This window comes from Protopterus annectens, chromosome 6.part1 (assembly GCF_019279795.1).
Source record: "Protopterus annectens isolate FY-2018-M chromosome 6.part1, PAN1.0, whole genome shotgun sequence".
Classification (NCBI taxonomy): domain Eukaryota; kingdom Metazoa; phylum Chordata; order Ceratodontiformes; family Protopteridae; genus Protopterus; species Protopterus annectens.
The window spans coordinates 204,451,223-204,463,319 of NC_056738.1; the positions used below are offsets into that span (position 1 = coordinate 204,451,223).

At 42.2% G+C, this 12,097-nt stretch overlaps 2 protein-coding genes across 3 annotated transcripts in view; both read left to right on the forward strand.

Annotated features, from left to right (window-relative positions):
• POLR2G (RNA polymerase II subunit G) overlaps positions 1-12,097 on the forward strand; it is a 357,869-nt gene that overhangs the window by 245,557 nt on the left and 100,215 nt on the right. The gene's annotated exons all lie outside the window — the stretch shown is intronic.
• EEF1G (eukaryotic translation elongation factor 1 gamma) overlaps positions 4,895-12,097 on the forward strand; it is a gene marked incomplete at its 5' end in the record, with an annotated part of 807,249 nt that continues 800,046 nt past the window's right edge. The window contains 1 exon segment of the mRNA XM_044075667.1: positions 4,895-5,053. Coding sequence (XP_043931602.1) covers positions 4,895-5,053 — 159 coding nt within the window.

Here is a 12,097-nt window from a genome sequence, read left to right on the forward strand (position 1 = left end):
TTTATTTGTGCCAAGGGGCCCAAAGGTTTTTTAACCCTTTTTGGGGGCCCACCCCCTTTTCAAAAACCCCTTTTTTGGGGGTTTTCCCTTTTTTTTAAACAAGTTGGATTTGGCCTCCAGAGATAGGGCCAGTTTTGATTCCACTGTTCTCAAGAGTCTGTTCCATTGAGCCACCCGGGATACAGGTGCTAGGGACGGTCCCATCCAGCAAGAATGAAGGCGAGATTGACAACTTAACATTTAGAAGTTATGTACCTACCATAACGCTCCATGTTAGTTGTCTTCATCTCGCCTTCTTCTTGGCCCCACCCTCCTTCCCCTGGCCTGGACAGATCTTGGAGAGTTCCTATTAGATTGCTTCCTCTGGAGCATTGTTATGAGGACTTCTTTTAGGAACCATGGTTCCTAATTATATTAGGATAAGTCTTTAGCAGGGTTAGTTAGCTGCCAAACGAGATCTGAGGTAGTTCCGCCTTGCATCATGGGATATAGGGTTGCCTCGAGCTGGTAAAAGGAGTTCTCGAGCTAAAGCTAGTGCCGAGTCGGAGCCGAGGATCGGCTCCGAACCCATCCAGCAAGAAGAAGGCGAGATGAAGACAACTAACATGGAACGTTATGGTAGGTACATAACTTCTAATTTTTTAATATATTTTTTCCCTAACGGATTTGTTTGTTTTCCAGTTGAATTGTACAAGTTATAGGCCACTTTAAGGTGGGAGTTTTGAAATGATATTGTGGACTCATTTTTGTATATCACAAAAACCTGGCATTTTAGCAGGGGTGTGTACACTTTTTTTTTTTTTTTTTTTTTAATGTTGTTTTTTTATTTATATGTATACGTTTTGATATAGTTTGGACATTGGTGTCTATATTTGGAAAGCAGGCTACCCTTTTGGAGGAGTCTCTTGTAAACTGTTCAGTTGTCTTTCACAGCAAGTCAATTTCATTTGATCGTCGGACAGTAAATTCCATCTGACAGTAGGAAGTCTGCAGAAACTTCGATTAGCGCTCTGCACAGACCAGTGCTACTCTGCAACTGTCAGGTCTTTCTCATGTGTAAGTGTGTGTAAAAGTTGAATATATCCTAGCTTTGTTTTCAGGAGACCAGATTGTAAATGATGTGTACCAATAAATTGTTGTCCTTGATACTACAGATTTGAGATCCATTTGGATGGTTCCGAGCAGTAAGTAAACTCTAGCAGGCAGTATAATTGAGTAGGGTGTCCTGCTTTGCCGTTATTTTTTTGTGGTGGTAGTTCTCTTGTGCCATAGGGAAGGATGCTGGGCATAGGTGCTCATCCGTTTGGAATCTGTAGACTACTGGTCATCCTATGTAATTTTAAAAATACTAAACTGTCCAAAAAGTTAACCCTGTCCGTGGTTCTGGCTTTGTAGGCATGTGGTAGACTGATTAACTTTAATTGGATAAGTCTGTTTACCTTGCAGCCACGATCCAAGCAATGGGAAGGAGGAGAAGTTTGTGTAGTGCAAGTGCTTATGCTCTGAAGTCTTTTGAAATAAAGAATGAAGAAGATCCATTCAGATACAGGGAGCAGATGCAAACTCGGTTTAGCGATTGGAGGTCCAGATCAAGTTCTGGACCTGCAAGCCAGTGAGCTAAACATTAAACCCCCTGTGCTGCTCACATTAATATGTTTTCACATTTATTTAGGAATAAAACTAGTTTAAGATGCGTTGTTCTTCATTTATTCTTTTAGATGGTATTGCCAGATAAAACTAATTTAACAAATTTTAAGATGTCGTTTCATTTATATGGTGAACAAACATTTTCAAAAAACACGTGTTCGGTGGTAGTTGAATTTACTCATATGATTTTACTGTGTTTTGTTTTTTGGAAAAATTACTGTCATTGGTGAATTTTTGCAGTACAGGCTTGAATATTGCATTCCCCTTTGGTATGTTGTAGTACGTCATAAAATGAGGGAGAGTGCCATTACTTTACTCCTGGGATTCAACCCTATGCTTTTTTTTTTTTTCTTCATAGTTAGAAATTTATTCATAACAGAGTAAAGATGGCCATTACTGTTGTGTGTGGTCATACTTTGTGGTATTACAAAGCCTTCAATACCACATAAACACAAAGCACTTAGTATCCTAACTATTTTCTGACCCATGTTCGCATGCTGGGGGCAGCCGTTCTGATAAGATATTTTAGCCAGAACTGCTGCTTTCTTTAGTGTAATGGTTTGCTTGTTTTGAGAGTCCCAGCACTTTAGTGATAAATATATTGCGCTCTTAATTTTAAGTAGTCGCAGCCTTTGGTGCTAATGTGCTAGTTCCACAATAACAAAAAGCAGCTAGCCAATAGGATATTTCTCGCTATCTGAATATTCTAAAACTCTTGTGGTTTGCACTAACACTCCTCAGAATATCGTTTGCTAAAATATCCTGGCAATTTGGTTTGTTGGGTATGTTTTAATGGGTGGGACCTTTTTCAATTCTTGATGTCGTAGATTCTCGCTTTTTTGTAGTGACTGAGGGATAACAGGTCAAATGTTTTTATTGCTTAAGTATGATCTGGGGTTGCGGTAGTAAACTACTGGAAAATTCAAGATGCAGTGATATGTGCTTGTGCGTCTTCTCTTCTTTCTGTTGTTACTCTCGTCCTACTCCTTCTCCTCCTCCTGTGTAGGTTACTAGAAGAAAGCAAGACTGGTGATTTGAGGTTTAGATTGGTAGGGGAGGATTTTGTACCAGTGTCTTGTTTTGGCACTTTTGAATGCAGTGCATCTTCTTGCAGGAGTACCAAATCAAGTATATATCCACCTAAATGGGTTTATTCACAGTTTAAGAGCTCCCGAGCTCTAAATCAAGGAAGACCATATACAGGGTTTTTTTTTTCTTCTTTCCTCCTGCAGGTTCTGGAAATCCTGTTCAGGTGGTCCATTTGAGTTAGAGCACCCAGGCTCTGTAAAGACAATGTGTAGCAAGTTTTTGTGTGTCTTGGAGAATTTCCATTATTTGGAGGAAACTTCCCATCCACGTGACGCTAAGCAGTTTCCTATCCTTTTAAAGTGTAATCTGGCTCAGTGGATGGGTAAACTGGACCTTTTGTCTCTGATCAGAGGCAGTAGTAAAATCATGCCCTAGTTAACGCACCTTTAATGCATACCATTAAAATACATTGCATGTCCTCTGGGATGTGCCTATCCCGCGCAAACTGTCTTTTTTTTTTTTCTGTTGCAGATGTTGTTTAGATCCTTGGACTTATCAGTGTGCATTAGATTCATTAGTGTTGGGTCTGTTGATATCTTGGTAAGCCAGGTACTTGTTGCCTCAGTCTGTATGAGAGAAGTGTTGAGCAACAGGGTTTTGAGGCAGTCCATGTAGACGTGTGGGGCTTGCAGCAGTATCGAATAGGCCTTTCATCAAACTGCTTAATCGAAAATTGCATTAATAGCAGTTGATTTTGTGAGGGATCACCCCCAACCCCCCCCCCCGCTAAATTATATACCACCGCCAAGATCGTACTACATTAAGTAAAGGGCAATTTTTCTGATCCTCACTGTGCCACAATCTCGCAAAAAGCGACTTCTATTAATGTGTTTTTCGATTATAAAGCTGTTTGATGAAAGGCCTTTTCAATGCAGTGTTATAGACCCGCTGTGTGCTGTATACCCACCCTGCTTTTTGTAATCCATCTCTGGATGCTCCATTTGTTGCGGGTACGTACTACAAAAGAGGCACTGAACTCTATGGTGGGCTTAAGCACTAAATAAAGTGGGACAATAACTTTTTTTTTCTCTAGACCTAAATTTATTTATAAGCTGTGCAGTATAGGGCTTCCTCGCAAACGTTGACAACCTAGCTTTCAACCAAAGTGTCCAATTTAAGTGCCCAAATCCCTGACTTCAGGAGTATTTAGAATCAATAGGACATACGATGCTGTTGTGTGTTCCCACACATACAGTAAAGGGAACAAGTTGGCATACAGCGTTGGTGGGACAGTAGTTGGACACAGACTAGTAGTGTTATGAACTCTTAGAAGCTTGTAGTCCAATGTGGGTTTTTTAATGGGCAGTATTATGTGGTGGTCACTTGAGGGTCATGCCTGATCCCCAGTCAGAATCGATCATATTTCTAGGCACAGTTACATTAAGTTGTCTTCATAACTTAAACTGTTATTGCTGAAACTTCATACACTAGTTCTACAGCTTGTGCTTTTCTGTATTCAATTGCCACACCCGTTAGTAATGGTAGTGGATGGGTCTGCACTTCATTTTGTTTTCATTCATGTACCATTTTTGACAATTTTGGCTTTCTGTTTTAATTCATGTACCTTTTTTGACCATTTCGCCTTTCTAGTTTTAACTACAGTTTTTTAGTTGTCACAACGGAGCCTTGCTGCCTTAACCCAATAACCACACTGGAAGAAGTGTTAAGTGACTTTTGTGAAGTTAACATAGGCTGTCTTGTGTATTTGTGGTTTTGCCAGGTGCTCCTGTTCTTCCCCGTCCCAAAGCAATAATCCTGATGTTGTGGTTCTCCAACTTGGGGGGGGGGGGGTCTGATTCTTGGACATCCTGCCCAAGATTAATGCAGGTAGACTGTAGCTCCTTCTCTGTCCCTGAATTTGGTGGAGCAGGTAATTGGGCAAGGCATGTGTGTTTGGTTTTTCATTGTTATAGCAAAAAGTTTGTGTGTAGTTGCACTAAAATTTTACACCTGCAGTAATTGTCAAAAAGTACTAACTCAGTTTTGTGCATTGCTTTTTGTACATCTGCTGCTGTTTTTTTTTTTTCCTAGGGACTTTTGCTTTGAAGCACAGCACATTGTTTTGAATAGTGAAATTTAAGTGTTCTGTGATTTAACATTGCCTAAAAATGCTGACTATAGAATTTTAGATGTTTTAACACTTTAATTCTTTATGCAGACACTGTATACCTACCCAGAGAATTGGAGGGCTTTCAAAGCCTTAATTGCAGCTCAGTACAGTGGAGCGAAGATTACAGTCCATTGCACACCACCTGAATTTCACTTTGGACAGACCAATAAGACCCCAGAATTCCTGAAGAAGTTTCCTCTAGGAAAGGTCAGTTGAATTTTTAGTAGATTTTTATCTTCATCAACTTTATATTTTTTACCAAACTGATTCACAGAGTCAAGGTGGGAGGATTGAAATGAGCCACAGTTGTGCATACTTCCAGTGAATTTTAAGTATGTGATGAAAAAAGCTGTATTGGGGGTATTTAACAGGGCTTGGACCAGAGGGTTAATTTTGCTTCAGGAATGCTGTTAATCTGTCTCTAATTTCAGTCTTTATTTTAGGAAGTAGTAAGCATAACTTTTAAGTTCTGTATGCGATGAAGTCTTAGTTGAGAAAGCGAGAACTATTTTCTGTATGATCAAATTTTGTATGCTTTTAATGCGTAATTTATTCCAAAAAGTGCTTAATCTGGTTGCGGAATACTTTTGCTTTAGTGTCAGTCGCTGTGATAACATCATCTTGATCATCATAAGTGTCGGATGTGAATAATCTTTGATTCGTTGTAGTTCAGAATTGATTTATTGATGGTCCATGATTTCATTTTCATGGTCTCTTTCATGAAAAGAAAAATCTTGCCACAAGTTAATTGAGTAGAAACCTAGAAGTTTGAACTTTAGAAATTTGGCTTTTCAAAGCTGAAGCATGCAAAGGTGAAGTGCGATAAGTTTCTGCATTTCGCAACCTCATGACCATCTTCTCAAGATGAGTACAAATACTTGGAACATCCCAGTAAAGGTGAAATTATGTGAAATAGTAATCCCAGGGCAATAAAAGCACTTCACCAAAAGTTGTGGATTAGTGGCAACTGCTGGTGGTACTTTCTGCGCTAAAGAATTGAGCTAAGAGGAAGATGGTTTGTTTTAAAAATGTCAGAAAACGTAGGGCAAGCTTTTAAGAGAAGCAGATAATGTTTAACCTTTTCAAAAGCTGAGTGTATGCAAGTAAATTAAAGTATTTCTTGATCAGCATTCTGTAGTTCACTTTATTGGCATTGATTGAACCTTGTCTGTGTGTTGTATCCAACACAAATGAGGCTGGTCTTCTGTGACTGTAAGCTTTCAAAGTTTGTCACTCGTATAATTGTAGAACTGTCTTTGTGTTGATGCAGATGACTGAAAGTCCTTGAACAAGTATTTTAATTCTCTGGATGTGAGCGTGTTGGCTTCACGTCCCGTTTAGTTTGTGTCGTGCAGTTTAACACAGAATCCCACTCTGCTCAGAAGTAACCAATTTCATGCTTCCATGCATATGGGAACTGGAAGTTTGACCGCTGAATCCTACATTAAGGCACTGTACGAGCACATCCACACGTGCATGAATCATGCCATTCCAAACAGAACCAAGGCGGTCGTCTCCAAAAAAAAAAAAAAAAAAAAAAAAAAGGAACCCAATCTGGTGGTCCCCTGCCATAAGCAAACTGTACAACAGAAGGAAGAAAACTGTTGCAGAAGAGGAAAATCCCAGGATGCAAAAAATTCTTTACCAGCCTCAGTAAGAAGCTGTGATCCCTTATAAAATCCTATTTTATTTTATTTATTTTTTATTTAACATTTGTTGATTGGGTAAGTCCGACTAAGTTCCACAGATCCTGTTTTCAGCGGAGGCCCGGGGAGAAATGCTCCAGAAGCATGTGTTTACACTGTCTGAGGAAACCCACATGAACGCAGGGAGAACATGCAAACTCCACACAGAAGGCACCCCAGCCGAGAATTGAACCGGAGAACCTCTTGCTGTGAGGCGACAGCATTAACCACTGCGCCGCCCAATCCTCCAAAGCTAGATGCGAAAATAAAATTGCCAAAGATTCCAAGAACAACAACAAGGCATTCTATAGCCATGTCAAGAATCTAAATGGCAATGTTCAGATATGATCTGAGCTGTAACAGAATAGCATTAAATATTACTGATACCAAGGATATTGCCAGTATTCTGGCAGATCGAGTCAATGCCAACTTCACCACCTAAAAGGCCTATCTCAATACCAACAGATTGCCAAATTCTGGTACTCACGGCCATACAGGTAAGAAACTCACTCTCCAAAGCTAAGAATATAGCATCCATGGGACCAGATGACATCCCGGACTGTGTACTACATGAACTACAAAATGAACTGGTACCTCATCCTAGTGTCAGGTTTAATCATAGCCTCACTTCAGGCTTCATGCCCAGTGATTAGCACACAGCTACAAGTATCCCACTCCACAAGGGGGGATCCACCTTAGATCCCAGGAACTATCGTCCCATCAGTCTGATGAGCCTGATCTGCAAAGGCCTGAAACGCATTGTCATGGAACTTGTAAACAAAGACATTAGCAACCTTCAAACACTGGACCCCACCCAGTTTGGCTTCGTAAAGGGTCGATCTTGTCTCCTCAACCTGATTTGACTTCGAATCAGTCTCCAGAGCCATGGACGAGGGTAAGGTGGTCCACACAGCCTATCTAGACCTCGCCAAGACCTTCAACACTGTCCCCCTACTCTGGAATCATAGATAAACTTACTAAGCTGGGCATTAATCCCAAAGTCCCTCAGGTTGCTAACTGGCTTACTGACAGAACCCACACTGTAAAAGTAGTATAAAAGTCCAGCTCTAGACAAGTGACAAGCTAATGCCTCCGGGTTCAATCCTGGGACTGCTCTTGTTTGGTATCTACTTCTCTGAAGTACAGGTCAGTGCTTAGACTGTGGCTAACAAAGTTCGTAGATGACTGCAAACTGGGAGCCATTATTGAATCCCCAAATGATATGGATATTATACAAAGGGCCTTACAGAAACAGATGCTTGGTGCCAGGTCCATGGGCTCAAGCTCAGTGCCAAGAAATGTGCAGTTATCCCCTTTGGGGAAAAACCGTGTACCTATGAATTACCCCAAGTGGCAGTACAGTAAACACTGTAAGTGTGATGAGGGACATGGGGACACATGTGGACAGTCGTCTCCCCTTCGATAGGATTTCCTGACTGTTGTGGCTATGTGGCACACCTCATCACTAAGGGCTTTTCATCCAGAAAAAAGGTCATTGTCCCACTGTACTCGTCCCTCATTGTACCCATTATAGAGTAAAACACCCTGTTTGGTATGTACCTCAAGACATTTGTAACGACTGGAAAGGCCACAGAAATATCTCACTAAAAGAATCACAGGCCTAAAGCAAATGCCCTATGCTGACAGTCTAAAAAAAAAAAACTCCAGCTACTTTCTGTTGCATATTGCCTACTCAGAGGCAATCTCTGGTTAACATAGAAGGCCATGTCAAACCCAGTGCTGTTGGACATGCTACAGTTAAAGAAATCCCAATCCCTCAGAGTTGCATGCTCCAGGGATCTAAACCTGGTCATAGCAATGAACAAAACATGCTGGAGGGATGGTTTCATGACCCAGAGACTCCCCATACTCTGGAATAGACTGCCCATACATGTCAAGCTTGAGTGCCCTCTTTGGCCCTCTTCAAAAGGATCCTTGATTGGATGTGAGGAAATTCACCCCAGGGATCACGTTGGTCGCCCTGCTAGACAGGGGACCAGGGAATTAAATACTGTGGGAAGAAATAGCCAGGGAATTATGGCTATGCTTGTATAGGCCCTAGGGCCGATAGCCTAGTACCAATCTACAAACCTGCTTTCCCCATGCTCTCATTAGCTTAGTATTGCTGTGCACTCAGTTTAACGTGGAATAGTATCCTCTTCATCCTGTCCTTTTTTATTGCTGCTTTTCTCTCTGCAGTTGCTGATCATTGAGCTTCCTTTGTTTGGTTTTGAGCCCATTTGTTCCCCTTGTACTAGATATAACCAAGAGGATGATGAGAGCCAAGTGGGGACCATCATAACAGGCAGCTGATGGGGCAGGTTGTTCCAGGAATGAGTTGTCCTTTTATGAAGTCTTAACAGATGGTAATTTTATGTCCTCTGGTGACAAAATGCACACCTTTTACTCTTAATGGGACGCTTATGGAAACTGTTAAGATCCAACCCAACACACACATACTAGGTGACTTCAACTATCCTTCCATCAGCTGGGAAAATTACTCGTGCACCAATGCACTGGCCCAATGCTTCCTGGAATTCATAAATTTCGATGTCTGGACCAGCTCATTCTTAACCCCACTAGAGGAAGCAACATCATTGACCTGGTTATTACAAACATGGACAACTGTTGCTCTACACAGTCAATTCCTCCATGGTTAGATCCAACCACAAACTAATCACTAAGGCCACAGTTTTCTGTGTGCTGTGGAATTTCGAGCCGCGCCGCGGAATTTGTCCCAAGTCGTGGAATTTTTACTTTTATGCGGGAAATTGAAAACAGACTAGCAACAGACAGCTGTTGAGACAGGGGAGAAGAAAACCGGTTCATAGTCACTCAGTTTGGATTTGTGCTGATATTGGCATATTGTAGTTTATATTTAGTGTACTGTCTGTGTTCAGTAAAAATTAATAAGCATTCAAAAAGTGCAAAGCATGGGACACCTGCTAGTCATGTTTCTGAATTTGGATCACAAGTTTTTGCAGCTGAAGGTTGCACATTAGTCCACCTAACTGGTGATCATGTTCGGAGACCATCACTGACCACTTGCAGTCAAAGCGTCATTTTGACTGTGTGGCCAGACGCAAAGCTGATGCGATCTGGGAATCACTCCTAAATGGCAGACTACAATCGGATGCAAAGAAAGGCAGATGGCAGCGCACAATGATGAAGGATTTGATTGTTGGGCTTGTGAAGGCGTTCATGTCTGCCAACATTCTGCTAGAAAAGCTGGATAATCCTCAACTGCGAACTTTTATTGCAGACATCAAGGGTGGCAGTGACATACCATGAGCCAACTGGCTTGGCAAGCATTATGTACCAAAGGTGTATGGCACCCTACAGGCAGAGCTCGTTAACAATTTGGCTGATGGGAAAATTGCAATCACAGCAGACAAAATCGCCGGGTGCTATGTGGTGAATAATACTGTATTTTGTATAACTATGTTTATAATTAAGTTTATAGCAGATGAAAGGCAGTATAGGCTTACTCCTGAGGTGGTAACTTTGCTTAAAAATAACACAATGATTGACAACTCTGAATGTCACGGAACTTTGTTTATTTTGCCATGGTGAGCCGTGAAATTTTACAGATGACCCCGTGGAATTTGACAATTTTCCGCAGAAAACTCTTGGCCCTGCTAATCACCATGGAAATCCACATCTCACCCCCCCCACCGAACCCCGCAAAGGTATCCACCATGAAAAACTTCTCCAAAGCTGACATTGGACTCCTAAAAGCAGAGGTGTTTAACTTCACGGCACACATGCCATGCCAATGGAAAATAGATGCACGACTGCCGAATCATACACCAATGCACTGTATGAACACGTACATAAATGCATGGAACTAGCCATACCCAACAGAACCAAGATATGCTCCTCCAGAAAAAAAGTCTGGTTGTCCCCTGCCATTAATAAACTTTACAATGGCGGCAGAATTACAGCAGACATTAAAAACAACCACAAAGCCTTCTATAGTTTTATACCAAGAATCTCCATGGCAATACCCAGATTTGCTCTGAGTTACTGCATAATGGTACCTCCTGTACTGAGCCAATAGATACTGCCAACATCATACTGGCAGACTGATTCAGTGCCAGCTTTACTCCCCCCCGACCAGTCTGAATACCGGAAGAATGCCAGGCACCCAGCATTACTGCAGCGTAGGTTAAAGCTGCATTTTTAAGGCCAAGAATACAGTTTCCATGGGACTCGACAATATCCCTGGCTTGTTCTACATGAATTACAAAGTGAACTGGCACCATGTCTGTGGGCTGTGTTCAGTCACAGCCTCACTGCAGGCTTTGTCCCTACCAAATGGCACACTGCTCCAGTCATCACGCTCCATAAAGGAGTGACTACAGATCCTGGAAATCGCCCCATTAGCCTGACTAGTTTGATATGTAAGGCTTTGGAGAGCATCATCATGGACCTAATTAACAAGAATATAGGGAGTTTCCAAACTCTAGATCCATGCAGTTTGGTTTTGTGAAGGGTAGATCATCCCAGCTCAACCTTGTTGACTTCTTTGAGTCAGTCTCCAGAGCGGTTGATGAAGGTAAGGCAGTTCATACAGCCTACCTCGATCTGGCCAAGGCCTTTGATACCATTCCTCACTCAGGAATTATTGATAAACTGTGCAAACTAGGCATCCCACCCTATATCTTTGGGTGGGTTGCAAATTGGCTCCCAGGACCCACAGTGTGAAAGTAGCAGACTCCAGACTGCCAATTAGTCACTGACTCAGTTACTTCCAACCAGTCACGAGTAGAGTCCCATAGAGATTGGTCCTGGGTCCTCTCCTATTTGGCATCTACTTCTGAGAAGTAAGGCCTCACTTGAGGCCAGTGACTGGTGTCGAAGCCATGGCCACAAGCTTAATGCAAAAAAATGAGTCATCAGCCCCTTTGGGAAAAATTCAGTTCCGACTAATTACCACATCAGTAAGGGCCCATTGAAGGTGTTATGAGATCTGGTGACACAGGTTGACTGCAAGGTCCTGTGTGGTACATCTCATTACCCAAGGGTTTTGCGTCCAGGAAGAAAGGGGTCATAATTTCTCTCTCCTCTTCCCTCATTAGACCAGTCTGAGTATAGTTCCTCATTTGGCATGTACCTCACTAGACGCCTGCAACAACTGGAGAGGCCACAATAGTACCTCATGAAGAAGATCCTAGGCCTTAAAACACATGTCCTACACAGACTCAAAGCTGATGTCCTTCAAGAATGCAACTGCAGTCATAACATATGGGTTGTCATGCCTCAGGCAGCCCTCGGTCGGTCGAATTCCAGAGTCTGGGTCCGGCGTCGGCTGGTGTAGCCTCCTCTCCGACGTCACAACGGCTGGAGTATAAAGGCATCGGCCGACGCCATCTTCTTCAGTCTTTCTTGCCGCGCGGTGCCCGAAGCAGAAGCAGTTCGCAAGTGCCGGTCGGTCAGCTCCTGTGTTTTCAGTACCGAAGTAATCTAAAAGCTAAGTACCCCGTTGGGGAACATTTATTCTTGCCTCAGCCGATGTCAGAACAAATTGAGAAATTAATAATTGTTTGTCTTGTGGTAAACAAAT